Source organism: Heptranchias perlo, chromosome 35 (genome assembly GCF_035084215.1).
Source record: "Heptranchias perlo isolate sHepPer1 chromosome 35, sHepPer1.hap1, whole genome shotgun sequence".
NCBI classification, from domain to species: Eukaryota; Metazoa; Chordata; class Chondrichthyes; order Hexanchiformes; family Hexanchidae; genus Heptranchias; species Heptranchias perlo.
Genome location: NC_090359.1, coordinates 23,262,567 through 23,290,447, shown reverse-complemented (window position 1 = coordinate 23,290,447; position 27,881 = coordinate 23,262,567). Strand labels below are relative to the sequence as shown.

The following is a 27,881-nucleotide window of genomic DNA, read 5'->3' as shown; positions in this document are numbered from 1 at the left end:
ATTCTGCGGTGAGTGACTCACCTCCTGACTCCCCAAAGCCTTTGCACCATCTACAAGGCACAAGTCAGGAGTGTGATGGAATTCTCTCCACTTGCCTGGATGAGAGCAGCTCCAACAACACCCAAGAAGCTCGACACCATCCAGGACAAAGCAGCCCACTTGATTGGCACCCCATCCACCACCCAAAATATTCACTCCCTTCAATACCGGCGCACCATGGCTGCAGTGTGGACCATCCACAGGATACACTGCAGCAACTCGCCAAGGTTTCTTCAACAGCACCTCCCAAACCCGTGACCTCTACCACCTAGAAGGGCAAAGGCAGCAGGTACATGGGAACAACACCACCTGCATGTTCCCCTCCAAGTCACACACCATCCCGACTTGGAAATATATCGCCGTTCCTTCATCGTCGCTGGGTCAAAATCTTGGAACTCCATTCCTAACAGCACTGTGGGAGAACCTTCACCACACGGACTGCAGCGGTTCAAGAAGGCGGCTCACCACCACCTTCTCAAGGGCAATTAGGGATGGGCAATAAATGCTGGCCTTGCCAGTGAAGCCCACATCCCATGAACGAATTTTTAAAAAAGTTCCTCATATCATCATCATTCTCCTCTTTCCTGTGACTAGGAGGGTAATTTTAACCTAAACCACTTGTCGGGTATAGGACGGGTTCTGGTCAGATGCCCGTTTTACACCCTGCCTGATTTTATCTCCATTGACTTCAATGGAGAGTAAAATTGGGCTGGGTGTAAAATGGGCCTCCCACTTGAACCCGCTAGGTGGGTTGGGTTAAAATGACCCCATAGGTGACTGGAACCTCAAATAGCACTGCAGATCCCATCCCAAGTATCTCATGTATCATCATTTATAGTCTATCCATTGCCTTGCCTTTGAGTGCCCAATGCTTCTATCAGAACAGGTAGATTGTATCCCTGCACACGAGGTCATCGCGGGGGGACAATTTTAAAATTTGTTCTCAGGATGTGGGCGGTGTGGTGAGGCTGCATTTATTACCCACCCCGAGTTAGCCTGAAAAGATGGTGACAGGCCGCCTTCTTGATCCGTGGGTGAAAGAATTGTCCAACCGAGGGTGAGGAGGACCAACCACAGAGTGTGAATTATTATTAAACCGAGCAACCAAAGTGAAGGACCAAAGCCCATGGTGCAGGATATCAACAAGGTTGGAGAGAAGACAAGGTAAATCAACAACTGGTGGTAAGGTGACACCAAACTTGGGTTTTAATGGTCTATTCCTGTTGATTTGTATCCTCAGACTTGGTGCTCTCTTCCTGAAGCGGTTCATGAACTTGTTTCATCAATCTTGGTCCAATCTGGAAGACTTTGATAGGATCTTCCTAAGAATTAAGAACCCAGTCGCAGGTAATGGTGATCTGCCACTTCTAAAGCAAAGGATCTAAGAAATGGGTGATGGGACTCATAATCCGATACAGCATCTTTAAAAACAATCACCTTGTAAGATGAACCCAGTAGCTCCAATGCAAGAGAGTCGGACTGTCAACCAGGATACTCAAGCTCAAATCCATCCAATTTTCTCCCATCCCTCCCTTCCCTGAAAACAGATACTTATATAGGGGTGTGGTTCCCAAGTGCTGGTATTTTTGGTACCTCTCCCATGAACTACTCTTCATGTGTGAATGGTGACAGGCTATTCTAACATGGGGGGTATTGCTCTCAGCCCTCATCACGTCCTCACCCAATGAGACACAGTTTCTAGAGGGGATGCTGGATAATGACCTGGAGCAGGGACTTTGGTAGACTTTTCTCTGCCTAGCCCAGGAAGACTGAGGCCAACCTTAGTCCCTACTGCCTCATTAGCTGAGACCAGTTAACAACAGCAACCAGGGATCCAACCTGGGCCATTCTTGGTCTGTGTACCTCAGTACACTAACCCACTGAGTCCTTGAGAAAGCAGCGGTTGGTTGAAGAGGGGTATTGGCAGAGCCTTCTAGCCTGCCATCTCAGTCGGTGATGGTGCCTGATGCAAAGTAATAAGTCTTAAAGGGAAAAATAAATGAGGGAAATAAATACAGGGTTTGGTCAGGCAGGTGGAGATGGAGAGATTCTGCCCAACAAAAACTTGCATTTATATAGCACCTTTAACGTAGTAAAACATCCCAAGGCGCTTCACAGAAGCGATATCAGACAAAATTTGACACTGAGCCATATGAAGAGATATGAAGACAGGTGACCAAAAGGTTGGTCAAAGAAGTAGGTTTAAAAGAGGAGAAAGAAGCGGAGAGGTTTAAGGAGGAAATAACAGGGCTTAGGGCCTACCCAGCTGAAACCACGGCTGCCAATGGTGGGGCGAAGGAAATCGGGGATACGCAAGAGGCCAGAATTGGAGGAGCGCAGAGATCTCGGAGGGTTGTGGTGTTGGAGGAAGTTGCAGAGATAGGGAGGGGCAAAGCTATGGAGATACAGGTTAACTAGTGGTCCACTGATTGGGGTCATTGTCCCTGTTTGACTTCAGGTGAGTATCAATGTTGGTTCACTCCTCTTACTATGTTGGTCCATTGTCACTTCCCAAGAGGTGGTTTGGACCTTGTGCTGGGCTGGTGTTGATTGTAGCTCCTGAAAGATGTCCCAGCCTACCTGGCATTTTCTCTATCCACTAAGATGGCATTATCCCAAGTGCAGGCACAGCCATTGCAGGGATCCTACTATATCCCCTCACGAGCAGTCAAAGTCTACAACTCCAGAAAGATACCTGTCTGTGAACAAACCTGAGGGAACTTAATTTAAAAAGTGTCAGTTTGGCTCAGTTGGTTGCACTCTCGCCCATGAGTCAGAGGCTGGTGGGTTCAAGCCCCACTCGACAATTTGGGCACATAATCTAGGCTGTCACTTCAGTGCAGTACTGATGAAACATAGCAACATTAGGAACAGGAGTAGGCCATTCAATTAGATCATGGCTGATCTGCACCTCAACTCCATATCCCTTAATATCCTTACCTAACAAAAATCTAACGATCTCAGTCTTGAAAGCTCCAATTGTCCCCCAGCATCCACAGCCTTTTGGGGGAAGAGAGCTCCTGATTTGTTGATACTCACTACACTCACAGAAGGAATGGTGATATGGGTGAGGTGCTGCAGGGTGGCCAATATAAATAAGAATGTACCTTCAGAATCTTTGGAGGGAGAAAGCCCAGGTATGTCCTGTCTACAAAAAACAGGACAAATCCAACTCGGCCAAATAATGCCCCATCAGACTACTCTAAATCATCAGCAAAGTGAAGGAGTTGTCAACAGTGCTATCAAGTGGCACTTACTCACCAATAACCTGCTCACCGATGCTCAGTTTGGGTTCCATCAGAATCACTTGGCTCCAGACCTCATTACAGCCTTGGTCCAAATACGGACACGAGCTGAATTCCAGAGGTGAGGTGAGGTGAGAGTAACTGCCCTTGGCATCAAAGCAGCATTTGACCAAGGAGCCCGAGTAAAACTGAAGCCAATGGGGATCAGGAGGAAAACTCTCCAGTGGCTGGAGTCATACCTGGCACAAAGGAAGATAGTTATGGTCATTGGAAGCCAATCATCTCAGCCCCAGGACATCGCTGCAGGAGTTCATGAGGCAGCCATTTTGCACACAGGAAGATCCCATAAATAGCAATAAGATGAAAGGCTGTTTATTCTGCTTTTCATGGTGTTAATTGAGGGTGGAATATTGGCCAGGACCCAGGAGACTTTGCTTTGATTAGTGTTATGGGGTGTATAATATTCATCTTAAAATAATTAAATGTTGGGAAGACCAAAGCCACCTTGGTCCCCGCCACAATACTGTTCTCTAACCACCCTCCCTGGCCACTGTCTCAGGCTAAACCAGACCATTCACAACCTTAATGTCCTACCTGATCCTGAGCTGAGCCTCCGACCCCATATCCGCTCTATCACAAAGACTTCCACCTCCATAACATCTCCCGTCTCCGTCCCTACATCAGCCCATCTGCTTTTGTGAGCTCCAGACTCGACTATTCCAATACCCTCCTGGTCAGCCTCAATTCTTCCACCATGCATAAACTAGCTCATTCAAAACTCTGCTGCCCTTATCCTAACTTACACTGTCCTGTTCTCCCATCACCCCCATGATCACTGACCTACATTGGCTCCCGGTCCGGCAATGCCTCATTTTAAAATTCTCATCCTCGTGTTCAAAATCCCTCCATGGCCTCATCCCTCCCTATCTCTGTAACGTCCTTCAGTCTTGCAACCCTCCGGGAACTCTGCGTTCCTCCAACTCTGGTCTCGTGCATTCCCAACTTCCTTCGCCCCACTATTGGTGGCCGTGCCTTCAGATGCCTAGGCCCTAACCTCTAGAAATCCCTCCCTAACCCTCTCCACCTCCTTTAAGAGACACCTTAAAACCTATCTCTTGGACTAAACTTTTAGTCACACCTCCTAATATTTCCTTCTTTGGCTCGATGTCAATTTTTGTCTGATTACCCTCCTATGAACAGCCTTGGGATGTTTTACTACGTTAAAGGCGCGATATAAATGTAAGTTGTTGTTGTTCATTGTTGTGTCTGAAGCATTGGAAAAGCCAGACAGGACCTCAATGTAACACCTAAACAACGACAGTGCAGCACTCCCACAGTACTGCACCGAAGTATCAGCCTAGTGTATGTATTCAAGTCCTGGAGTGGGGCTTGACGCCACAACCTTCTCACTCAAAGGGGAGAGTGCTACAAACTGACAGCAGGAATTGGCTGTGCTCGGTTATGTGTTGGCTTTAAGTTATTGTTAATGGGATCCAGATGTTTCCGGATTGCTGATTTTTCCCATGTTTTTCTCACACAGCATTTGCCAGGGAACACTGGAAGGAGGACTGGTTTTTCGGATACCAGTTCATGAATGGCCTCAACCCAGTCCTGATACAGAAATGCGGGAAAATCCCAGTGAACTTTCCCGTCACCAATGCCATGGTCAGGAAATTCCTTGGGAACTCCACACTGGCACAGGAAATTAAGGTACTTAGAATCATAGAATGGTTACAGCACAGAAGGATGCTGTTCGGCCCATCGAGCCTGTGCCGGATCTTTCGGAAGAGCAATCCAGTTATTCCGATTCTTTCGCTCTTTCCCCGTAGCCCTGCAAATTTTTTTCCCTTCAAGTATTTATCCAGTTCCTTTTTGAAAACCTACTTGATTTAATCTTTCAGCCTGCAGATTGCAAGTTAAATTGGGGCACAAGAAATTGTGGGACCTTACTGAGGAGCAAGTAGGAAACTAATTCTCTTGCTACAATTTCTGGGAGAATTTTGAGCCCACCCCAGTGAGGGATTGGGTCAGGAGACATCTAAGGTATAAATGGGTTAGATGCACATTAAAGTTCCTTCAACTCTGCTCCTTCAATGCACCTTAACCCCAAACTCAGAAAAGTGTCCTCCTAACTGTTGCATCGTAATACATTCAGGAGCAGGTAATTCTGAAACAGTCACTACGTAACTTCCTATTAGGGTTGCCAACCCTCCAGGATTGCCCTGGAGCCTCCAGGAATTAAAGACTAATCTCCAGGACACTGCTGAGAGCAAAACCCACGAGAAACATTTTCTTTGAACACATTTGTTTACTAGTTATAAAAATATTGGACATGGGGAAAAAAAGCTGTTTGACTGACAGTCAAGAATCATCCAATCGGGTAACGAAGAGTCTATTCGCTTTCTAATTGGTGTGGGAAGGTGGTCCCATGATCATGGTGGGTGGCCAATGGCAGGAGTGTGTGGGCGGGGCAGTTGGTGACAGGAGGTCATGTGATGACACTCCAGGAGTATGTCCAACCAGAGTTGGGAACCCTACTTTCTGTACCAGCCAGGATGAGATCAAGAGTTGAAAGTTTGGGTTGGGTCGAAAGAGATCCTACAAACAGCCTGCTAAAGAGGAGTGTAAAGTCGCTAAAGATACAGGGACAGTGCTGGCCTACCTGTGGTAATGGTAAGAATAGAGTAATGGTTCGTTATTTGGGGCTGCAGACGTCACCTTGCAGTCAATGCCATTCAATGATTGATGTCCGAATGAGAGACTGTCCTGGCACTGAATGCCAAGTGTTGGGCTGTGCCAACTGTCCAACTGCTAATACTCTCTTGAGTCAATGGCCAAATGAATCAAATGCAGGCCTGCAGCAAATAACGAACCATTACTCTATTCTTACCATTACCACAGGTAGGCCAGCACTGTCCCCTGTATCTTGAGCGACCTTACACTCCTCCTTAGCAGGCTGTTTGTAGGATCTCTTTCGACCCAATCCAAACTTTCAACTCTTGATCTCAAGCGGAGGTGAGGAACCCCCCCCCCGCCCCCCCCCCACTAGGGGAAGAGAAAAACCTGTGGGACCAATTGCTGTATTTTAATGGGGCACTTTCATGGGATCTGTGGAAGCTGGGATTGCTCTGTCTCTTAGATTTCTCTTACTGGAGCCAAACAAAAGGCAATGCAATATCACTGAATCCGTGCTCAGTCAACATCTCCCAGCTGAACAGAGGCACACGGAGCAGGATGTCTGCAGGGAACCACAGGTGAAGGGGACATGGGCTCCTAATGGACCCCTGACCCTGTAATGAGTCCTGCTGGTATAGATAATCTCCTAAAGCTCTGGTTATACCCTGTTTAGAGCATTGCGTTCGGTATTGGGCACCGCACCTCGGGAAGGATCTAATAGCCTTGGAGGGCATGCAGCGCAGATTCACCAGAATGATACCGGGGCTAAAAGGGTTAAATTATGAGGACAGGTTGCATGGACTAGGCTTGTATTCCCTTGTGTATAGAAGATTAAGGGATGATGTAATTGAGGTGATTCAGATGATTAAAGGAGTTGGTAGGGTAGATGGAGAGAAACTATTTCCTCTGGTGGGGTGGGGGTCCAGAACAAGGGGGCAAAACCTTAAAATTAGAGCTAGGCCATTCAGGGGTGATGTCAGGAAACACTTCTTCACATAAAGGGTAGTGGAAATCTGGAACTCTCTCCCCCAAAAGGCTGTGGATGCTGGGGTTAGTTGGTTAAGGGTATTAAGGTACAGATCAGCCGCGATCTTATTGAATGGTGGAACAGACTTGAGGGGCTGAATGGCCTACTCCTGTTCCTGTATTCCTTTAGGTACTGTGCTAGGACAATGGTCAAATATTGAACCATTTCCTTGTTTCCATCTCTTTATGTTTGCTGCAGAATGGGAATATCTTCATTGTGAACTACAAGATATTGGATGGGATTGGGGCCAATGTAATTCATGGTGTACAGCAGTACCTGGCTGCACCCATCTGCCTGCTGTACCTCGACAAACAGAATCGTATGATGCCCATTGCCATCCAGGTAGGAAATTGCACCATTGAGCTGCGTGAGCTCATTGCCGTCGGCATGGAAATGGTTTTTGGCTTTGCCATGTCCAAAGAATGAACAAGGGGAAATCGTCCGTGAAATTTTTGGGAGGTTTTCCCTCGCATTTGAATTTAGTTTTATAACACATTTTGTCCTACATGGATGCAGAATGATGGGCCTGTGTGGCTCAATAAAAGATGGATGCCCACCACATTTGGAACCCTTTTAAAGTGGGTGCCTCACCTTTAGTATCTCCCTGCTCCTGATCACAATCCAGTGGCTAGCACATGTGTGATTGTCAGGTGAGTGCAGGATCAGGCTATGCTGTGATGTTTTCTCTGGTTGAATAGCCTTGGCTTTGGTGCCTGTTCCCAGCATCAATCACTGGCTCCAGGAGAGATGGGCTAAGGTAGGAAAAACAATGACCATTCTACTGCACTACTGACCATTAGAGATGCTCAGTGTGACCACCTTGCCAGAGAATGCGTTATTAAGAGACTCTGAACATGGGTTCTGCAAAAGAAGGTCCTGTCTCACCAACTTGACTGAATTTTTTGAGGAAGTTGAAGTACTCCCAGTTCAGGCACGATGGCCCAGAATTTCCTCTTCCACTGTGGTGCAGAAATGCCGTAAGGTGGGCAGTAATTTGGGGCATGACCTGGTTTAGGCCCCTCTTTTTGCCCATCAAAATTTCCCTTTGATTTGGGGGTAGGTACATAACATGCATGGCCACAATTCCGATCTAATACCTGCCATTTGCGCCTGAGCATTGCCGGTGAGTCCCCGCTGTTCAGCGTTGCTAAAGGGGCCTCAGGCGGGAATCAAAAATTCAAACGCCGATTTCGGCAACGTAAACAATGGCAGAACTCAGTGGAAAGCCGTCAGTTATTAAATAAAAAACTTTTCTACACTTCCCATAACTGTCAAGAGCCCACTTACTGAGTGCCCTGCCACTGCAACTGAAGTGGGTGCCCCAGCCGCACTGCAAGTGGCACAGGCGCCCGCCATCAACATGCAAGTGTCCCCAGAAAGTTGGCCAGGGTCAGGGGTGCAATTAACGGGCAGGTGGGATTCCCGCTTCACCGAGCCTCTGCTGCGTTTGTGGCCGAGAGAAAATTCGGGGCCATCATGTTTAAATGCACGTGTTAGGATCCACCGACACTGCCCCAACAATGCGCCTTCGCTCCATCCTCAGAAGATCAACTCTGACTGCATAATTTCCCACACTGGCCATCCTGTCGTCTCGGAGAGAGATTAGCAATTTAATGACAATTGCTACTAAACGAGGGGAAGTTTTCTGCTGTGGGCCCAGTAGGAGGTGCATTGAGAAGAATCTCAGACTCATTTCACACTGGAGCCTTCCAGCCTGCAGTGAGAGGACCCCTTCGTCCCACAGGTCTGGGTTGGATTTGAACCCGGGTGCCAGAAAGGACAGTGCGCTGAATAACTACGCTAACCTGTGCTCCACATTAATCTTACTTGCTTCTGTTGCATGTGTTGCAGTTGAAGCAAACCCCAGGAGGAGACAATCCAATTTTCCTTCCCTCGGATCCTGAGCTCGACTGGCTATTGGCCAAGACATGGGTGCGGAGTGCCGATTTTCAGTTCTTTCAACTGATCTCCCACCTTCTGAGGACTCACCTGATTGCAGAGCCATTCTGCATTGCCACCATAAGACAACTACCATCTGTGCATCCCATTTACAAGGTATGAAACTCAAAAGAAAGGCCGTGTGTTTGATCAAAGTGATGGATATTTCAACTTTCTACTCACTAACCTCATCAACCATTCTAAAGTCTGGAGCAAAGGAAATACCCAACGTAGGATTCCTTCTCCATTGCCCTGAAAATGCCCCTTTATCATAGAATAATTGCCTCTGTAGTAGTGTGACAATTCCCCAGTAACAGTACTTTGATCATAAGTCATGGGCTGCTTTCTCCTGGCAGTTATTTGGGATAGAAATTGGGAGCCAAATGAAGCTAGACAAAAAATTGTGTTTGATAAGTTGACTCTACCGAATCAACATTGCACAATAATGGTTTAGAAATGTGAATTGCACAATATCGATAATTATTCCTATTTTTGTTGAGTTTCTAAAGAAATCTGGTGAGAGATGGAAAGAAATACAATGACCTGAGGATCCCCAGGATCCTTTGGTGGATCCCACAGAGTTTGAAAACCTATGGGTTAATATGACCATGAGTCAGTGACGTTCCCTCTGGTATGTAATGGAGGTCTAATAAACCAAAATATTCATCCAAAAATATATTATTGAATCAAGGTTTCTGTACATTAGAAATTAATGCAGTGATTGGATCCAGTGGGAGTTTAGACAGTGCAACTGAGTGAGGAAGGGTTTAGTCTATTAGACTGCTATCAAATGTGACCGAATGGGAAGGGTTTAACCACTTGCATTTGATACAATGGAACTGAAAGAAAGGGATCTGCTTTGTTGGGGTTCTATATAATGGGACTGAAAGGGAATGTTTTAATCCATTGGGATTCCATACAATGGGCCTGAATGGGGGAGGCTTGGTCCAGTGGGTTTCTGTACAATGTAACCGAATAGAAAGGATTGATCCCTTGAGATTCTATACAATGACACTGAATAGGAAGGGATTTGGTCCTTGTATTGTATTCAATGGGACTAGAAAGTGTAGGTCCATTAGGATTGTATACAATGGGACTGAACAGCAAGGACTTTGGCCAATTGGGATTCTATACAATGGGACTGAATGGGAGTGGTTTCAGTCTTTGGGATTCCATACAATGGGAGTGGTTTGCTGTAATGGAGGTCTCCTTGCGCCCTGAACGTCTTTGAACCTGACTCTTAGTTTGATGCCCTGTATTAACTATTCAGGACAGATCAGATTTCACTGCTTCTAATTTCATTTATTTTTTCTTTCAGCTCCTTATGCCTCACACGAGATACACGTTGGAGATAAACACTCGAGGCAGAAAAGAGCTGATATCGGAAAATGGAGTTATGATCAAGGTTAGCCTTGTTTTATAAGCTCTCTCCATTCAGTCTCCTTGTGATTTTCTTTAAAATATGAATTTTGTGCCTATCAAGGTAGGGGATGTTAGTGCTGGGGAATGGAACACTGTCCATTTCAGGTACCCAGCGTCAGCATCAAACACTCCCTGGGCAGGTACAGCACGGGTTAGATACTGAGTAAAGCTCCCTCTCCACTGTCCCATCAAACACTCCCTGGTCCAGTACAGCATGGGTTAGCTACAGAGTAAAGCTCCCTCTAACTGTCCCATCAATCACTCCCAGGTCAGGTACAGCACGGGTTTGATACAGTGTAAAGCATCCTCTCCACTGCCATATCAGTGTATCGCAGCCTTAACCTCAGAAGACCACTCCCTACTGCTACAGTGTGACATTTTTCCATTTCCCAAACCATCCAACCTTGTGGCCTCTAATTGAAATTACTAATTTAATGTCCGAAATTTTGTGCCAACTTGGTTGGTCTTTCGTCCAACCACCCCTTTAACCCTGATGGAATCCTTTGCAGCTGTTGAGATCCTTGCTAACATCTCCAATAGGCATGGCAGGTGAAGCTGACAGGGCAGTGACACGGACAGCCAGGGACCTCCTAACTCATGGCCTTCTGGTTTGGAGTCAAATAGGCTGCCAAGTTGCCTGGCTATTTACATTCTCAAGCAAAATTGCATGTCCTTCTAGCCGTGAGATCCAGAACTGCAAATCTTCTGGTCATGTGACACGGGTTGCCAATCCTCCAGGATTGTCCTAGAGTCCCCAGGAATTAAACATTAACCTCCTGGACACTGCTGCAAGCAACACCTGGGAGAGAAATCATAGGGGCATTAAAGAAAGTGGGTTTTTTTTCATTTTCTTTGAACACTTTCATTTACTAGTTACAAAAATATTGGAGGTGGGGAGAAAAAGGCTGTTAGACCAGCTGGGGTGATTGGAGGTGGGAGGTCATGTGATGAAACCTCCAGGAATATGTGCAACCAGAGTTGGCAACCCTGCATGTGACCCAGAGCGCCAAACGTCTTGGTCATGTGACCCAGAGCTCCAAATGTTCTGGTCATGTGACCCAGAGCTCCAAATGTTCTGGTCATGTGACCCAGAGCTCCAAACGTTGTGGTCATGTGACCCAGAGTGCCAAACATTCTGCTCATGTGACCCAGAGCTCCAAATTTTCTGGTCATGTGACCCAGAGCTCCAAATGTTCTGGTCATGTGACCCAGAGCTCCAAACATTCTGCTCATGTGACCCAGAGTTCCAATCGTTCTGCTCATGTGACCCAGAGCTCCAATCATTCTGGTCATGTGACCCAGAGCTCCAAATATTCTGGTCATCTGACCCACAGCTCCAAACATTCTGGTCATGTGACCCAGAGCTCCAAACGTTCTGGTCATGTGACCCAGAGCTCCAAACATTCTGGTCATGTGATGCCAAACTCTATGCAGATGTCACCAATTTGATAATGGATACTTCAACTTCTTCTAAGAGCTGGAGAAATCAAATCTTTAGTGGATGATACCTTCATGGTTCTGTTTGCTTTTCTTAAATTCCAACACCAATTGCTACCTTGCCTGTGCCAGTGGTAGCTCTTCAGCTGGAGCTGTCTACTCCAGTCCTATTTCCTTGCCCTTTCCCTGTATCCATTTCTATTTTTCCAAATCCTTTGTAACATACAGATTAAGCAGACTGGGGCTCATTTCTCCAGAAAAAAAGACTGAGGGGTGACCTGATAGAGGTCTTGAAGATTATGAAAGGGTAGACGTGGAGAAGATGTTTCCATTTGTGGGGGAGACCAGAACTAAAGGCCATGAATATAAGATAGTCACTAATAAATATCCAAAAGAGCATTCAGGAGATACTTCTTCTCCACAGGGTGATCAGAATGTGGAACTCACTACCACAAGGAGTAGTTGAGGCGAATAGCATATTCGAGGGAAGCAAGGTATACGCATGAGGGAGAAAGGAATAGCAGGATAGGCTGATAGGCTCAGATGAAATGGGGAGGGAGGAGGCTTGCGTGGAGCATAAACACCGGCATAGACCTGTTAGGCCGAATGGCCTGTTTCAGTGCTGAACATTCTATGAATGCAGCATAGTTCAGATGTTAGTTCTCTGATCTCTAAAGAACGCTTCCCCGCCTTCAATCTGACCTCTGAATCTTCACGTTACTTGACCATGTAAACCCTCATTCACCCCCAGACTGAGCTGATCTGCAGTTATTGGCTACACTACATCAGTTCATTGTTTGCCAGCAACAGCAGAGAGTGTTCTATTCAAATGTAAAATCACAATGTACATCGGTTCCTTTCCAATAGAAAGGAGCTGCTCATATCTGATAGCCAATGTTATTCTCATCTGCAGCCTAAAGCTTTTCTCCATCACTCCCTTTTGCTCTATTTTATCTATGCTACGATGCTCATTGCTCCTCTGAAATTTCCTCTCTTGTGCCTGCTAAGCCCCAAACACTGTCTCCTCCAAGCTTCTCCTCCTTCCTGCAGCCTCTCTGTGTTGAAATGAAGGTTGCTTGTACCATCTCATTCATTCCCAGGACCTCAAAACTGTGAAATTCCTTACTTTCCATTGTCTTGCCATCCTGTCACAATCTCTTAAAACCCAAACTTGGCATCATCTAACCACCAGTTATTGATTTATTTAACCTTTATTCCTGCTCTTTTCAGTGTTGATAATGTGCAAATCTAGGCTGACACTCCCAGTGCAGTACCAAGGGAGTGATGCACTGTCGTATGTGCCATCTTTCGGATGAGTCGTTAAACCAAGGCCCCGTCTGCCCTCTCAGGTGGATGATTTCCACATCGTTCACCTGAGGAAGGAGGTAACCTCCGAAAGCTTGTGAATTTAAAATAAAATTGCTGGACTATAACTTGGTGTAAAATTGTTTACAATTGTCAACCCCAGTCCATCACCGGCATCTCCACAGGATGTAAAAGATCCCATGGCACTATTTCAAAGAAGAGCAGGGGAATTCTCCCCAGTGTCCTGGCAAATATTTATCATTCAATCAACACCACTCAAACAGATGATCTGGTCATTATCACATTGCTGTTTGTGGGCCCTTGCTATGTTCAAATTGGCTGCTGCGTTTCCTACATTACAACAGGGATTACACTTCAAAAGTACTTCATTGGCTGTAAAAACACTTTGGGATGTCCTTAGGTCGTGAAAGTTGCTGTATAAGTGCAAGTCTTTCTTTTTTCCTACACTGTGGGTCCTGGCCTTTCACCTAAGATTCTCAGTAAAATAAACAAAACCTTATCTATAGTTCACGGTCTATCCCTTGTCTGCACCGACTCTGATCACTAACCCTCAACAGATGGGCTTAAATCTTTTTGTTTCGTCCAAAGGCATTTGGTGTTGGAGTTGAAGGCTACACTTTACTAACCCAGAGAGAGTTCCTCGCCATTACCTACCAATCATTGTGCCTGCCAGAAAGCCTGGAGCTGCGTGGAGTCGAAGAACTGAAGGGCTACTATTATAAAGATGACAGCCTGCAGATATGGTCTGCGATTCACAAGTAAGTGAGAGATTAGGTGGCTCATTCATAGAAGTCTAGGAGATTGGAGGTGATTGGAAAGGTTCCCTGGGTCCTGTGTACAGGCATAACTAAAGCCTGTGGACAGTCGAGTACTCCAGAACGCAACAGTCCAGTGCTGCTGACACTATCAGAGTGTGGTGCGCAACAGATACATTGGCCAGGGCTGAATGATGCAGACTGTCATGTTAGATTGATATCCTGGAGATTCCGTTCCATTGTCTTTGGGAGTTCGGGAGAAGTTTCACAATTTTCTCTTAGAAAGGTTTCTCCTCCCTCAGGATATTAAGTGACTCTGGGAGAGTCCGCTCCAATTCAAGGTGTGAGTAGTTCAGCATGGGGAGGCATAGTTTGATCAACTCAATGGTCTTTTCTCATTCCTTGTTTTACGTTCTTATCACGTGGGATTATCCGTGAGAGGACTTGTTATCGCTGCAATTGCTGATGACCTTCAACCTCAAAGTGTTTTTGCACTCGCGACTGGTCCTTAACACATCTGAATGTGACCTTCAGGTTTGTCACCAAAATTGTGAGGTTCTACTATGAGAATGACCAGCAAGTAAAAGATGATCCTGAGCTGCAGGCCTGGATTAAGGACCTCACTGGAATTGGATTTCAAGACCTCAAAAACTCTGGTAAGTGAATGTAAACTGGTGGGTGAGCAAAAACTGCTGGAGATGGAGTCCTTACTTTTCAAAGAGTCTCATGACCAGGTTTCTCTCTAATTCAGTGTTAAGTTCTCCCTGGAGCACAGCTATGGCAGCAATGGATGTTCCTCCCCTTGGTGTCTCCTTTTTATTACAATTTTCTCCCCTGGAGTTAAGATACAGATCAGCCCTGGTCCGATTGAACGGCGGAACAGGCTTGAGGGGGCTGGATGGCCTACTCCTGTTCCTATGTTCCTCTCCTGAAGGTGTTAAATTACCTGGTTGCACACCTCTAGTACCTCACCCAAGCGGCCATTCATCATGTGCGTCCGCAGGGCACGTCCTTGTGGCGGGCAGTCTCACAGCCGAGCTCAATCCTATGCACACCCGATGTCCACACACACACATACACTATTCAACGGGGATGGTAATCAGAGCCCCTTGGCGGCCAACTCACCCCGCTCAAATGAGGAAGCCTTCTCCCGTGACCAAGACAATAGTGACGATGGAGCACATCATGGAACTCATGTCAGCTATCGCCCAGCCTGGTCTCGAGATTGCAATTGCCTGCCACCTGAGCCACCCACAGCCTAAAATAGTAAGGGTTTGGTGAGGCAACTTAATGTCCAACCTACTTCTAAAGATAGTCTCACCATCAGGAAACCAGCTCAAAAGCAGACCCTGAAAAGAGTAACCAATGATCTTTTTCCTACTGTCCATTGCTGTTATGGTTTTTACGTATCTCTGCCCTGGAGCAATGCCTTAGACACTGGTCTATCAGCACTTTAACTCTGGCACCAGGGTCCTAATCAAACCCAGCCCGATGGGATGAAAGTTTCCTCTCTGCTGGCGGGAAGGGTCCTACTTGAACATGTTGATTTTCATTTAGTTTCAGCCGTGGCTCAGTGGGTAGCACTCTCGTCTGAGTCAGTAGGTTGAGGGTTCAGGTCCCACTCCAAAGACTTGAGCACAGGAATTTAGGCTGACACTTCAGTGCAGTACTGAGGGAGTGCTGCACTGTCGGAGGTGTCGTCTTTCGGATGAGATGTTAAACCGAGGCCCTCAAAAGCAAAATACTGCAGATGCTGGAAATCTGAAATGAAAACAGAAAATGCTGGAGAAGCTCAGCAAGTCAGGCAGCGTCTGTGGAGAAAGAAACAAAGTTAACATTTCAGGTCAAAGACCTTTCGTCAGAACCTCTCAGGTAGATGTGAAAGATCTCAAGGCACTATTTCAAAGGAGAACAGGGGAGTTTTATCTGGTGTCCTGCCAATAGTTATCCCTCAACCAACGCCTAAGAAGCAGATTATCTGGTCATGATCACATTGCTGTTTGTGGGATCTTGCTGTGCGCAAATTGGCTGCCACGTTTCTTACATTACAACAGTGACTGCACTTCGAAAGTACTTCATTGGCCATGAAGCGCTTTGGGACACCCTGAGGTCGTGAAAGGCGCTATATAAATGCAAGTCTTTCTTCTTTCCACTCATTGGGGGTACGATTGGTCTTGGGGTGGTGCAAAGCGAGCGAGAGCATATCAGCATCCTGTTTTATACTCCGTCTGATTTTCTTTTCCATTGAAGTCAGCGGGCAACTCACATCCCACTCGACCAATTTCATCGCCATTTACTGTAAATCGACAAGAAATATCACCTGAAAAGAGGTGAGAACTTGTCAGTTCAGTCCTTGTGAGCACGAACCTACAGCACAAATAATCTCTCATTCAACACTAATTGTCATTAAACTCGTAACCTCACTGAGAGACCACAGAATTCGTGGTGTGGGATTTCGCAAAATGTTGCACTAGTGCAGTAGGGGGTCCTGTTCTGAGGTTCTGGTTAAGGTTCATTTTTGGGCCTTGCAGATAGAACTTTACTCTGTATCTAACCCGTGCCGTACCTGCCCTGGGAGTGTTTGATGGGACAGTGTAGAGGGAGCTTTACTCTGTATCTAACCCGTGCTGTACCTGCCCTGGGAGTGTTTGATGGGACAGAGTAGAGGGAGCTTTACTCTGTATCTAACCCGTGCCGTACCTGCCCTGGGAGTGTTTGATGGGACAGTGTAGAGGGAGCTTTACTCTGTATCTAACCCGTGCTGTACCTGCCCTGGGAGTGTTTGATGGGACAGTGTAGAGGGAGCTTTACTCTGTATCTAACCCGTGCTGTACCTGCCCTGGGAGTGTTTGATGGGACAGTGTAGAGGGAGCTTTACTCTGTATCTAACCCGTGCTGTACCTGCTGTGGGAATGTTTGATGGGACAGTGTAGAGGTAGCTTTACTCTGTATCTAACCCGTGCTGTACCTGCCCTGGGATTGTTTGATGGGACAGTGTAGAGGGAGCTTTGCTCTGTATCTAACCCGTGCTGTACCTGCCCTGGGAGTGTTTGATGGGACAGTGTGGAGGGAGCTTTTCTCTGTATCTAACCCGTGCTGTACCTGCCCTGGGAATGCTTAGTGCTAACACACTATTTTTTTTAGGAATCCCGACATCGTTCAGTAACAGGAATGAACTCTGCAAATTCCTCACCATGGTGATCTTCACCTGCAGTGCCCAGCACGCAGCCGTGAATAATGGACAGGTAACCTTTCCACATCTCTCAGGCACTCTGTACGGTTTTATATTGGTTTAATTTTCCTCCCAGGTTTATTTATTTTGTTCTGCCCTCCTGAAGGCCTGCATTGCTTGCTGGGTTACAGTTCCACAGACTTTGGGCACCATCTGCGAGCTCACCTAAGTGGGCATTCTGTGTGAGAATACACAGTGAATGTCAACAGTATTGAACTGCAGGAGCATCACAACCCAGCTTGACCCCATCCTCACCAAATATCTGAATGTGCACACTTTCCAACAACTTGTACATCAGAAACCCTGGCAGAGTATTCCTCTCTCCGGACAAGGTGCCCTGAGACCACTGTGCCATTTCAAGTGCTGTCCTGGCTGAGATTGGATGACAGACCAGAGATTGAAGCTGGTACGGTAGCATAGTGGTTATGTTACTGGACTAATAATCCGGAGTTATGAGTTCAAATCCTGCCACGGCAGCTGGGGGATTTAAATTCAATTAATTAAAATAAAATCTGGAATTAAAATACTAGTATCAGTAATGGTGGCCGTGAAACTATCCGATTGTTGTAAAAACCCATCTGGTTCACTAATGTCCTTTAGGGAAGGAAACCTGCCGTCCTTACCTGGTCTGGTCAATGTGTGACTCCAGACCCACAGCAATGTGGTTGATTCTTAATTGCCCTCTGAAATGGCCTAACAAGCCACTCAGTTGTAAAATCTCGCTACAAAAAGTCACAATAAGAATAAAACCGGACGGACCACCCGGCATCGGGCCACTAGGCACCGGACACGCCAAAGGCAAACCAAGCCCAGTCGACCCTGCAAAGTCCTCCTCACTAACATCTGGGGACTTGCACCAAAATTGGGAGAGCTGTCCCGCAGACTAGAATCATAGAATCATAGAAGTTACAACATGGAAACAGGCCCTTCGGCCCAACATGTCCATGTCGCCCAGTTTATACCACTAAGCTAGTCCCAATTGCCTGCACTTGGCCCATATCCCTCGATACCCATCTTACCCATGTAACTGTCCAAATGCTTTTTAAAAGACAAAATTGTACCCGCCTCTACTACTGCCTCTGGCAGCTCGTTCCAGACACTCACCACCCTTTGAGTGAAAAAATTGCCCCTCTGGACCCTTTTGTATCTCTCCCCTCTCACCTTAAATCTGTGCCCCCTCGTTATAGACTCCCCTACCTTTGGGAAAAGATTTTGACTATCGACCTTATCTATGCCCCTCATTATTTTATAGACTTCTATAAGATCACCCCTTAACCTCCTACTCTCCAGGGAAAAAAGTCCCAGTCTGTCTAACCTCTCCCTGTAAGTCAAACCATCAAGTCCCGGTAGCATCCTAGTAAATCTTTTCTGCACTCTTTCTAGTTTAATAATATCCTTTCTATAATAGGGTGACCAGAACTGTACACAGTACTCCAAGTGTGGCCTCACCAATGCCCTGTACAACTTCAACAAGACATCCCAACTCCTGCATTCAATGTTCTGACCAATGAAACCAAGCATGCTGAATGCCTTCTTCACCACCCTATCCACCTGTGACTCAACTTTCAAGGAGCTATGAACCTGTACTCCCAGATCTCTTTGTTCTATAACTCTCCCCAACGCCCTACCATTAACGGAGTAGGTCCTGGCCCGATTCGATCTACCAAAATGCATCACCTCACATTTATCTAAATTAAACTCCATCTGCCATTCATCGGCCCACTGGCCCAATTTATCAAGATCCCGTTGCAATCCTAGATAACCTTCTTCACTGTCCACAATGCCACCAATCTTGGTGTCATCTGCAAACTTACTAACCATGCCATAGCCATGCTGACAGAATCATACCTTTCAGCCAACGTCCCAGACTCTTCCATCACCATCACCATCCCTGGGAATGTCCTGTCCCACCGGCAGGATAGACCGACCAGAGGTGGCGGTACAGTGATATACAGTCAGGAGGGAGTGGCCCTGGGAGTCCTCAACATTGACTCTGGACCCCATGAAATCACATGGCATCAGGTCAAACATGGGCAAGGAAACCTCCTGCTAATTACCACCAACCGCCCTCTCTCAGCTGATGAATCAGTCCTCCTCCATGTTGAGCACCACTTGGATAGAAGTACTGAGGGTAGCAAGAACACAGAATGCACTCTGGGTGGGGGACTTCAATGTCCATCACCAAAAGTGTCTCGTTAGCACCACTACTGACCGAGCTGGCCGAGTCCTGAAGGACATAGCTGCCAGACTGGGCCTGCGGCAGGTGGTGAGCGAAACAACACGAGGGAAAAACTTACTTGACCTTGTCCTCACCAATCTACCTGTTGCAAACGCATCTGTCCATGACAGTATTGGTAGGAGTAACCACAGCACAGTCCTCGTGGAGACGAAGTCCCGTCTTCGCACTGAGGACACCATCCAACGTGTTGTGTGACACTACCATCATGCTAAATGGGATATATTCAGAACAGATCTAGCAGCTCAAAACTGGGCAACCATGAGGCGCTGTGGGCCATCAGCAGCATCAGAATTGTATTCCAGCACAATCTGTAACCTCATGGCCCGGCATATTCCTCACTCTACCATTATCAACAAGCCAGGGGATCAACCCTGGTCAATGAGGAGTGTAGAAGAGCATGCCAGGAGCAGCACCAGGCGTACCAAAAAATGAGGTGCCAACCTGGTGAAGCAACAACTGAGGACTACATGCATGCTAAACAGCGGAAGCAACATGCTATAGACAGAGCTAAGCGATTCCACAACCAACGGATCAGATCAAAGCTCTGCAGTCCTGCCACATCCAGTCGTGAATGGTGGTGGACAATTAAACAACTAACGGGAGGAGGAAGCTCTGCAAACATCCCCATCCTCAATGATGGCGGAGTCCAGCACGTGAGTGCAAAAGACAAGGCTGAAGCGTTTGCAACCATCTTCAGCCAGAAGTGCCGAGTGGATGATCCATCTCGGCCTCCTCCCGATATCCCATCACAGTAGCCAGTCTTTAGCCAATTCGATTCACTCCACGTGATATCAAGAAACGGCTGAGTGTACTGGATACAGCAAAGGCTATGGGCCCCAACAACATCACGGCTGTAGTGCTGAAGACTTGTGCTCCAGAACTAGCTGTGCCTCTAGCCAAGCTGTTCCAGTACAGCTACAACACTGGCATCTACCCGACAATGTGGAAAATTGCCTCGGTATGTCCTGTCCACAAAAAGCAGAACAAATCCAATCCAGCCAATTGCCGCCCCATCAGTCAATTCTCGATCATCAGCAAAGTGATGGAAGGTGTCGTCGACAGTGCTATCAAGCGGCACTTACTCACCAATAACCTGCTCACCGATGCTCAGTTTGGGTTCCGCCAGGACCACTCTGCTCCAGACCTCATTACAGCCTTGGTCCAAACATGGACAAAAGAGCTGAATTCCAGAGGTGAGGTGAGAGTGACTGCCCTTGACATCAACGCAGCATTTGACCGAGTGTGGCACCAAAGAGACCGAGTGTGGCACCAAGGATCCCGAGTAAAATTGAAGTCAATGGGAATCAAGGGGAAAACTCTCCAGTGGCTGGAGTTATACCTAGCACAAAGGAAGATGGTAGTGGTTGTTGGAGGCCAATCATTTCAGCCCCAGGCCATTGCTGCAGGAATTCCTCAGGACAGTGTCCTAGGCCCAACCATCTTCAGCTGCTTCATCAATGACCTTCCCTCCATCAGAAATGGGGATGTTCGCTGATGATTGAACAGTGTTCAGTTCCATTCGCAACCCCTCAAATAATGAAGCAGTCTGAGCCTGCATGCAGCAAGACCTGGACAACATCCAGGGTTGGGCTCATAAGTGGCAAGTAACATTCGCGCCAGACAAGTGCCAGGCAATGACCATCTCCAACAAGAGGGAGTCTAACCACCTCCCCTTGGCATTCAACGGCATTACCATCGCCGAATCCCCCACCATCAACATCCTGGGGGTCACCATTGACCAGAAACTTAACTGGACCAGCCATATAAATACTGTGGCTACAAAGGCAGGTCAGAGGCTGGGTATTCTGCGGTGAGTGACTCACCTCCTGACTCCCCAAAGCCTTTCCACCATCTACAAGGCACAAGTCAGGAGTGTGATGGAATACTCTCCACTTGCCTGGATGAGTGCAGCTCCAACAACACTCAAGAAGCTTGACAGCATCCAGGACAAAGCAGCCCGCTTGATTGGCACCCCATCCACCACCCTAAACATTCACTCCCTTCACCACCGGCGCACTGTGGCTGCAGCATGTACCATCCACAGGATGCACTGCAGCAACTCACCAAGGCTTCTTCGACAGCACCTCCCAAACCCGCGACCTCTAACACCTAGAAGGACAAGGGCAGCAGGTACATGGGAATACCACCACCTGCACGTTCCCCTCCAAGTCACACACCATCCCGACTTGGAAATATATCGCCGTTCCTTCATCGTCGCTGGGTCAAAATCCTGGAACTCCCTTCCTAACAGCACTGTGGGAGAACCTTCACCACACGGACTGCAGCAGTTCAAGAAGGCGGCTCACCACCACCTTCTCAAAGGCAATTAGGGATGGGCAATAAATGCTGGCCTCGCCAGCGACGCCCACATCCCATGAACAAATTTTTTAAAACTACTGTTCTGTATGGATCAGTATCACACTGGGCCATCAGGAGTCTAATTTCCTGTTTTTAACCCTTTTACGAAATGCAGCAGGAATCCTGGGACTGAGCAGCAGCCCGGCACAGGTACAGAACCCGAGGCTGGCTGCTCCCTGTGCATGTCTGCCTCTGCCCAGTTCCCCCTTACTGAATTAATTTTCTCTCACTCAACAGTATGACTGGGGTGCCTGGGTGCCCAACTCGCCCTGCTCAATGAGGAAACCTCCGCCCACCACCAAGGGGACAGTGACTATGGAGCACATCATGGAATCCCTGCCGGATATCACCCAGTCCTGCATCGAGATGGCAATCACCTGGCATCTGAGCCGCCCACAGGCTGAAATGGTAAACTCTCCTCCCCGTATCCTAACTTGCGCCAACTCCCACTCACCCATCACCCCTGTACTCGCTGACCCACATTGGCCCCTGGTCCAGTAACCCCTTGATTTTCAAATTCTCATCCTAGTTTTCAAATCCCTCCATCGCCTCACCCTCTCCCTATCTCTCTAACCTCTTCCAGCCCATGCAACCCTCCAAGATCTCTGCGCTCCTCCAATTCTTGCCTCTTGCGTATCCCCAATTTTCAACACTCCACCATTGGTGGCCATGCCTTCAGCTGGAATTCCTTCCCTAAACCTCTCCGTTACTCCACCTCTCTCTCTCCTCCTTCAAGACGCTCTTTTAAACCTACCCGTTTGATCAAGCTGTCCTAATATCTCCTTGTGTGGCTCAGTGTCAAATTTTGTTTGATAACGCTTCCGTGAAGCACCTTGGGATGTTTTACTACGTTAAAGACGCTAAATAAATGCAAGCTGTTGTTGCAAGGAATTGACGAGGCCACTCGATGTCTTACCCACTTGTGAAGAAAGAGAGTCCTATCAGGAACCCAGCTCAAAGTCAGACTACGAAAAAAATTCTCCTCAATATCAATTTGTTTTTTTTCTGTCCTTTGTAGTGAAAATACAGTGGGGGTGAATTTCTGTAGGAGTCCTCCTGCTCGTCTGTCCTAACTTTGGTGGAAATGCTGCTTAATCCTGGATAAAATGGTGTGAACAATGTTACAGCAGACAAGCGGGAGACTCCCCATGGAAATTGACCTCCCGGTGACCCCTGATAGCTCAGCTGGTTAAATCAATGAGTAGCTTAGCCACACAAATAAGACTGACCTCAGGTTTTGTCAGTGCTGATCCAAGCCAGGGCCAGGTTATGGGTGCTAAAACTAAAATTTGCCTCAGCGTTCCAGGGTTAAGAGGGGAAAATTGGCCAAGTTTCATGCTCCTGATCACCATTCAACACCCCTTGGTGGAATTGACAATCATGGACACCTGTGAGGATAAGGATCGAGCTCAGCTCCTCTACCCCCCTGTCTTTTCGGGCTCACTGCCAGGAAGAGGTTTAGTTGGCCACGATACCCAAGGATGAAATGAGTTTTGGGCTGTCTCAATCCAATTGCCAGTGGGCATTGGCCCAGAGTGCAAAACTGCCCTTAATTTGGTACTAAATTGGCATGGGTTAGGAAACGGACAAATGTCACTCTGGTGCTTCTGAGATGGGGCTGAGAGACATAATTGGGTAAAAGGAGAGGGAACATTACTCATCTGTGCTGTACCAACCCTGGGAATGTTTGATGGGACAGTGTAGAGGGAGCTTTACTCTGTATCTAACCCGTGCTGTACCAACCCTGGGAATGTTTGATGGGACAGTTTAGAGGGAGCTTTACTCTGTATCTAACCCGTGCTGTACCTGCCCTGGGAGTGTTTGATGGGACAGTTTAGAGGGAGCTTTACTCTGTATCTAACCCGTGCTGTACCTGCCCTGGGAGTGCTTGATGGGACATTGTAGAGGGAGCTTTACTCTGTACCTGTCCTGGGAGTGTTTGATGGGACAATGTAGAGGGAGCTTTGCGCTGTATCTAATCCGTGCTGTACCTCCCCTAGGACTGTTTGATGGGACAGTGTAGAGGGAGCTTTGCTCTGTATCTAATCCGTGCTGTACCTCCCCTAGGACTGTTTGATGGGACAGTGTAGAGGGAGCTTTGCTCTGTATCTAACCCGTGCTGTACCTCCCCTGGGACTGTTTGATGGGACATTGTAGAGGGAGCTTTACTCTGTACCTGCCCTGGGAGTGCTTAGTCTTGACACTTGGTGTCTGACTTTTCACTGGATGAGCAAACTATTCACAAATACAAAAATAATGGAGAAAGCTTAAAAGAAAATCTTTATATTTGTGTAGAGAAAACTAGGTGATTACAAAGAGGAGTATTTCACCGAAGAAGCAGTGAAAAATATCATCGGGGAATTTCAGGACGAGCTGAAGGCAATAGACCGCACGATCCAGGAGCGCAATGAGGGCCTGGCCCTGAAATACGAGTACCTGCGTCCCATAAACATCGACAACAGCATCTCCATCTAATGAACAGAGCGGCCAGGCTCAAGGAAGAGTGCGCGGATGGTTATTCAGGGGCTTTTAACCACTTGGGGCAGTTGCTCATTAAAGGGGGAGGTATTTTTTGCTAAAAGACGCAGGTGGGGCTGAATTTCAGTGGGGGTTCTTTCGATGTCCTGTAGTAACTTTAGCGGATGATCAGCGGAAACCCTGGAGAATCGTGTAAGCGGTCATTAAAAGCCAGGATTCCACCAATCTGTCATGGAAGTTATGGCAATAGATCGGGAGATCTCGCGGAAATTCCAGGAAGAGGTGTTTTACCCGGAAAAAAGTCTCAGGAAATTGCATGCCGCAATCCCTGACTTTCCACGCATTATGGATGGTAAATCACAGGCTTTGTGGACTCAATTTCCCGATATCCGCTCCCAGCTGTTGAGGTTCCACACTGGGAGGGTACAATCAAAAAATTGACCCAATAGTTTCTGTGGTTTCTCAGTCCTTTGTGTGACGGAGGTGGAACAAATCTTGCATCATAAATTCACCACCATGTCTGTGACAGAATATGTAATAGTGACATATATCTGACTAGCCAGGGAGTCAAGCCTGTGCCAACTGCCAGAAACCCGCTGCCAGCTGCCACCACATCTGCTTTGCTAATCCAGTTCCCAGAAATCCAGCAGGTTTTCCATGTCAGTGACCTCATTGCATCAATAACACCACAACGACACCATCACAGTGACATCAGCCAACATCATCACAGTGAAGTTATCACAGCAATCATCACAGTGAAGTTATCACAGCAACATCATCACAGTGAAGTTATCACAGCAACATCATCACAGTGAAGTTATCACAGCAACATCATCACAGTGAAGTTATCACAGCAACATCATCACAGTGAAGTTATCACAGCAACATCATCACAGTGAAGTTATCACAGCAACATCATCACAGTGAAGTTATCACAGCAACATCATCACAGTGAAGTTATCACAGCAACATCATCACAGTTGGTTAAGGGATAAATATTGGCCAGGACATCAGGAGATCTCCCCGCGTCTTCTTCAAAAAGTGCCAGGGGATCTTTTACATCCACCTGAGGGCAGATGGGGCCTCGGTTTAACACCTTATCTGAAAGATGGCACCACCAACAGGGCAGCACTCCCTCTACTGGCACTGGAGTATCTACCTAGATTTTTAAAAATCCATTTTTTTTCTATTATTTTACCACTAACTAGAATTTTTAATGCCCAAAATAAGGTTTTAAACAAAAGAACATTAAAAAATTATATATTTCACAATAACATTATTAAATTTACCCATAAAATTGTCTATTGTATCTTGTAATACCTTCATTAAACTTTTTACTTCAAGGCCTCACCTTCTCTCAAAAAGCCTGGGTTTGCAGTTGATATTTTTCCCACAGCTATCACTGCGCGTCTGCCAATGTCTGTGTTAACGAAAGCGGCAATTGTCTATGTTAACGAATACTTGTAGCTAGCAGAATGCAGTAGGCTTCTTCCAATTAAAAGTAAATCTATCCTTTATTAAAAGCAGTTTCAACAAACAGGATACAATCAAACATAGGTATACGTTCATTAATTCCAACCTGCCTCTGGATACATTACGGTAGAGACAGCAGCTTCAGTATCGTACAACACAGGCAGCCAAAGCATGGTTCCTTTATCCTACCCCTTCCACACACTCTGGACACACCCACCAAAACCCACCTAATAAACATAGACTGAGCGTCAGTGTTGCACTCAAACACTATTCAAAAACAACTGGCTTTGAAACGGCCATTTCCTTACAAAGATTGTTGTGTCTTTGTTCACTTGAACCATGTGTGACATTTCTCCCATCAAAGCTTGATCTCACACCGATTTCTGTGTCCTATCTAGAATAAAGTTATCTGTTTTTAATACAACGGGTCATTCTCTCTCTTTCTCTTCCTTTCGGATGTTTCTCTCTCTCTCTCTCTCTGTCTTTTGTTCTGGCCGTTTGTATATTCGGTGGTCCTGTATGTAATGTCTCTCTGTCTGAACACTTTGATTGCCTTGACAACGGGCAGTTGGAAAGATTATCTGTAATCACCAGGCATTGTTCTCTGACTATAAATGCGGTAACCTTCAAGGAATCCCACACTTCACCTGACGAAGGAGAAAGCCTCCGAAAGCTTGTAATTTTCAAATAAAACTGTTGGACTATAACCTGGTGTTGTAAGATTCCTTACATTTGTCAAGCCCAGTCCATCACCGGCATCTCCACATCATGGAATAAAGTGTGACATCCCTGTACTTGATTCATCTTTGTTTCCTAGACTGGCTGTCTCCGTTTGTCGTTCACCAAGTAGCAAGTTCAAAGCTAATTATCTTATGTATATTTTTCCAGGGCTTGATCTATCTTATGGCTGCATCTACTATGCTATGGTGACAGTGGCACATTCTGGAATTGCCACCGACAGAATGTGGGAGGAGTGTACTCACCCAAACCTTTGTCTGCAATGTGTAATTTGATCCAGACATTGTCAGGCAGGCAACAGAGATCAGACAAGACACAGTGCTGACACTCCCGTGTTCAGAGAACGCACAGCGCTAACACTACCGAGTTCAGAGAACGCACAGCGCTGACACTACCGTATTCAGAGAACACACAGCGCTGACACTACCGAGTTCAGAGAAAGCACAGCGCTGACACTACCGAGTTCAGAGAACGCACAGCGCTGACACTACTGATTTCAGAGAACGCACATCACTGACACTACCGAGTTCAGAGAACACACAACGCTGACACTACCGTGTTCAGAGAACACACAGCGCTGACACTCCCGAGTTCAGAGAACGCGCAGCGCTGACACTACTGATTTCAGAGAACGCACAGCACTGACACTACCGAGTTCAGAGAACACACAACGCTGACACTACCGTGTTCAGAGAACACACAGCGCTGACACTCCCGAGTTCAGAGAACGCACAGCGCTGACACTCCCGAGTTCAGAGAACACACAGCACTGACACTCCCGAGTTCAAAGAACACACAGCGCTGACACTACCATGTTCAGAGAACGCACAGCGCTGACACTACTGAGTTTAGACAACGCACAGCGCTGACACTACCGAGTTCAGAGATCGCACAGCGCTGACACTACCGAGTTCAGAGAACACAGAGCGCTGACACTCCGAGTTCAGAGAATGCACAGCGCTGACACTCCCGTGTTCAGAGAACGCACAACATGGACATTACCGAGTTCAGAGAACGCACAGCGCTGACACTCCCGAGTTCAGAGAACACACAGCGCTGACACTACCGTGTTCAGAGAACACACAGCGCTGACACTACCGAGTTCAGAGAACGCACAGCGCTGACACTACCGAGTTCAGAGAACACACAGCGCTGACACTACCGTGTTCAGAGAACGCACAGCGCTGACACTACCGGGTTCAGAGAACGCACAGCGCTGACACTACCGAGTTCAGAGAACGCACAGCGCTGACACTACCGTGTTCAGAGAACGCACAGCGCTGACACTACCGGGTTCAGAGAACGCACAGCGCTGACACTACCGAGTTCAGAGAACACACAGCGCTGACACTACCGTGTTCAGAGAACGCACAGCGCTGACACTACCGGGTTCAGAGAACGCACAGCGCTGACACTACCGAGTTCAGAGAACGCACAGCGCTGACAGTACCGTGTTCAGTGAACACACAGCACTGACACTACCGTGTTCAGAGAACGC

The 27,881-nt window shown here is 47.1% G+C and overlaps 1 protein-coding gene across 2 annotated transcripts in view; it reads left to right on the top strand.

The window, feature by feature from the left end:
- LOC137302453 (polyunsaturated fatty acid 5-lipoxygenase-like) overlaps positions 1-26,352 on the top strand; it is a 41,093-nt gene extending 14,741 nt beyond the window's left edge. The window contains exons 5-14 of one of the 2 annotated variants that reach the window (XM_067972135.1): positions 1,280-1,386; positions 4,825-4,994; positions 7,186-7,329; positions 8,839-9,042; positions 10,244-10,330; positions 13,699-13,868; positions 14,400-14,521; positions 17,010-17,110; positions 21,932-22,102; positions 23,990-26,352. In XM_067972135.1, coding sequence (XP_067828236.1) covers positions 1,280-1,386; positions 4,825-4,994; positions 7,186-7,329; positions 8,839-9,042; positions 10,244-10,330; positions 13,699-13,868; positions 14,400-14,521; positions 17,010-17,110; positions 21,932-22,102; positions 23,990-24,169 — 1,456 coding nt within the window. In that variant the 3' untranslated portion in view covers positions 24,170-26,352. The remainder of the gene's footprint in view (positions 1-1,279; positions 1,387-4,824; positions 4,995-7,185; positions 7,330-8,838; positions 9,043-10,243; positions 10,331-13,698; positions 13,869-14,399; positions 14,522-17,009; positions 17,111-21,931; positions 22,103-23,989) is intronic. The other variant, XM_067972136.1, reaches the window with a different exon arrangement.
- The last annotated feature ends 1,529 nt before the right edge of the window (positions 26,353-27,881 follow it).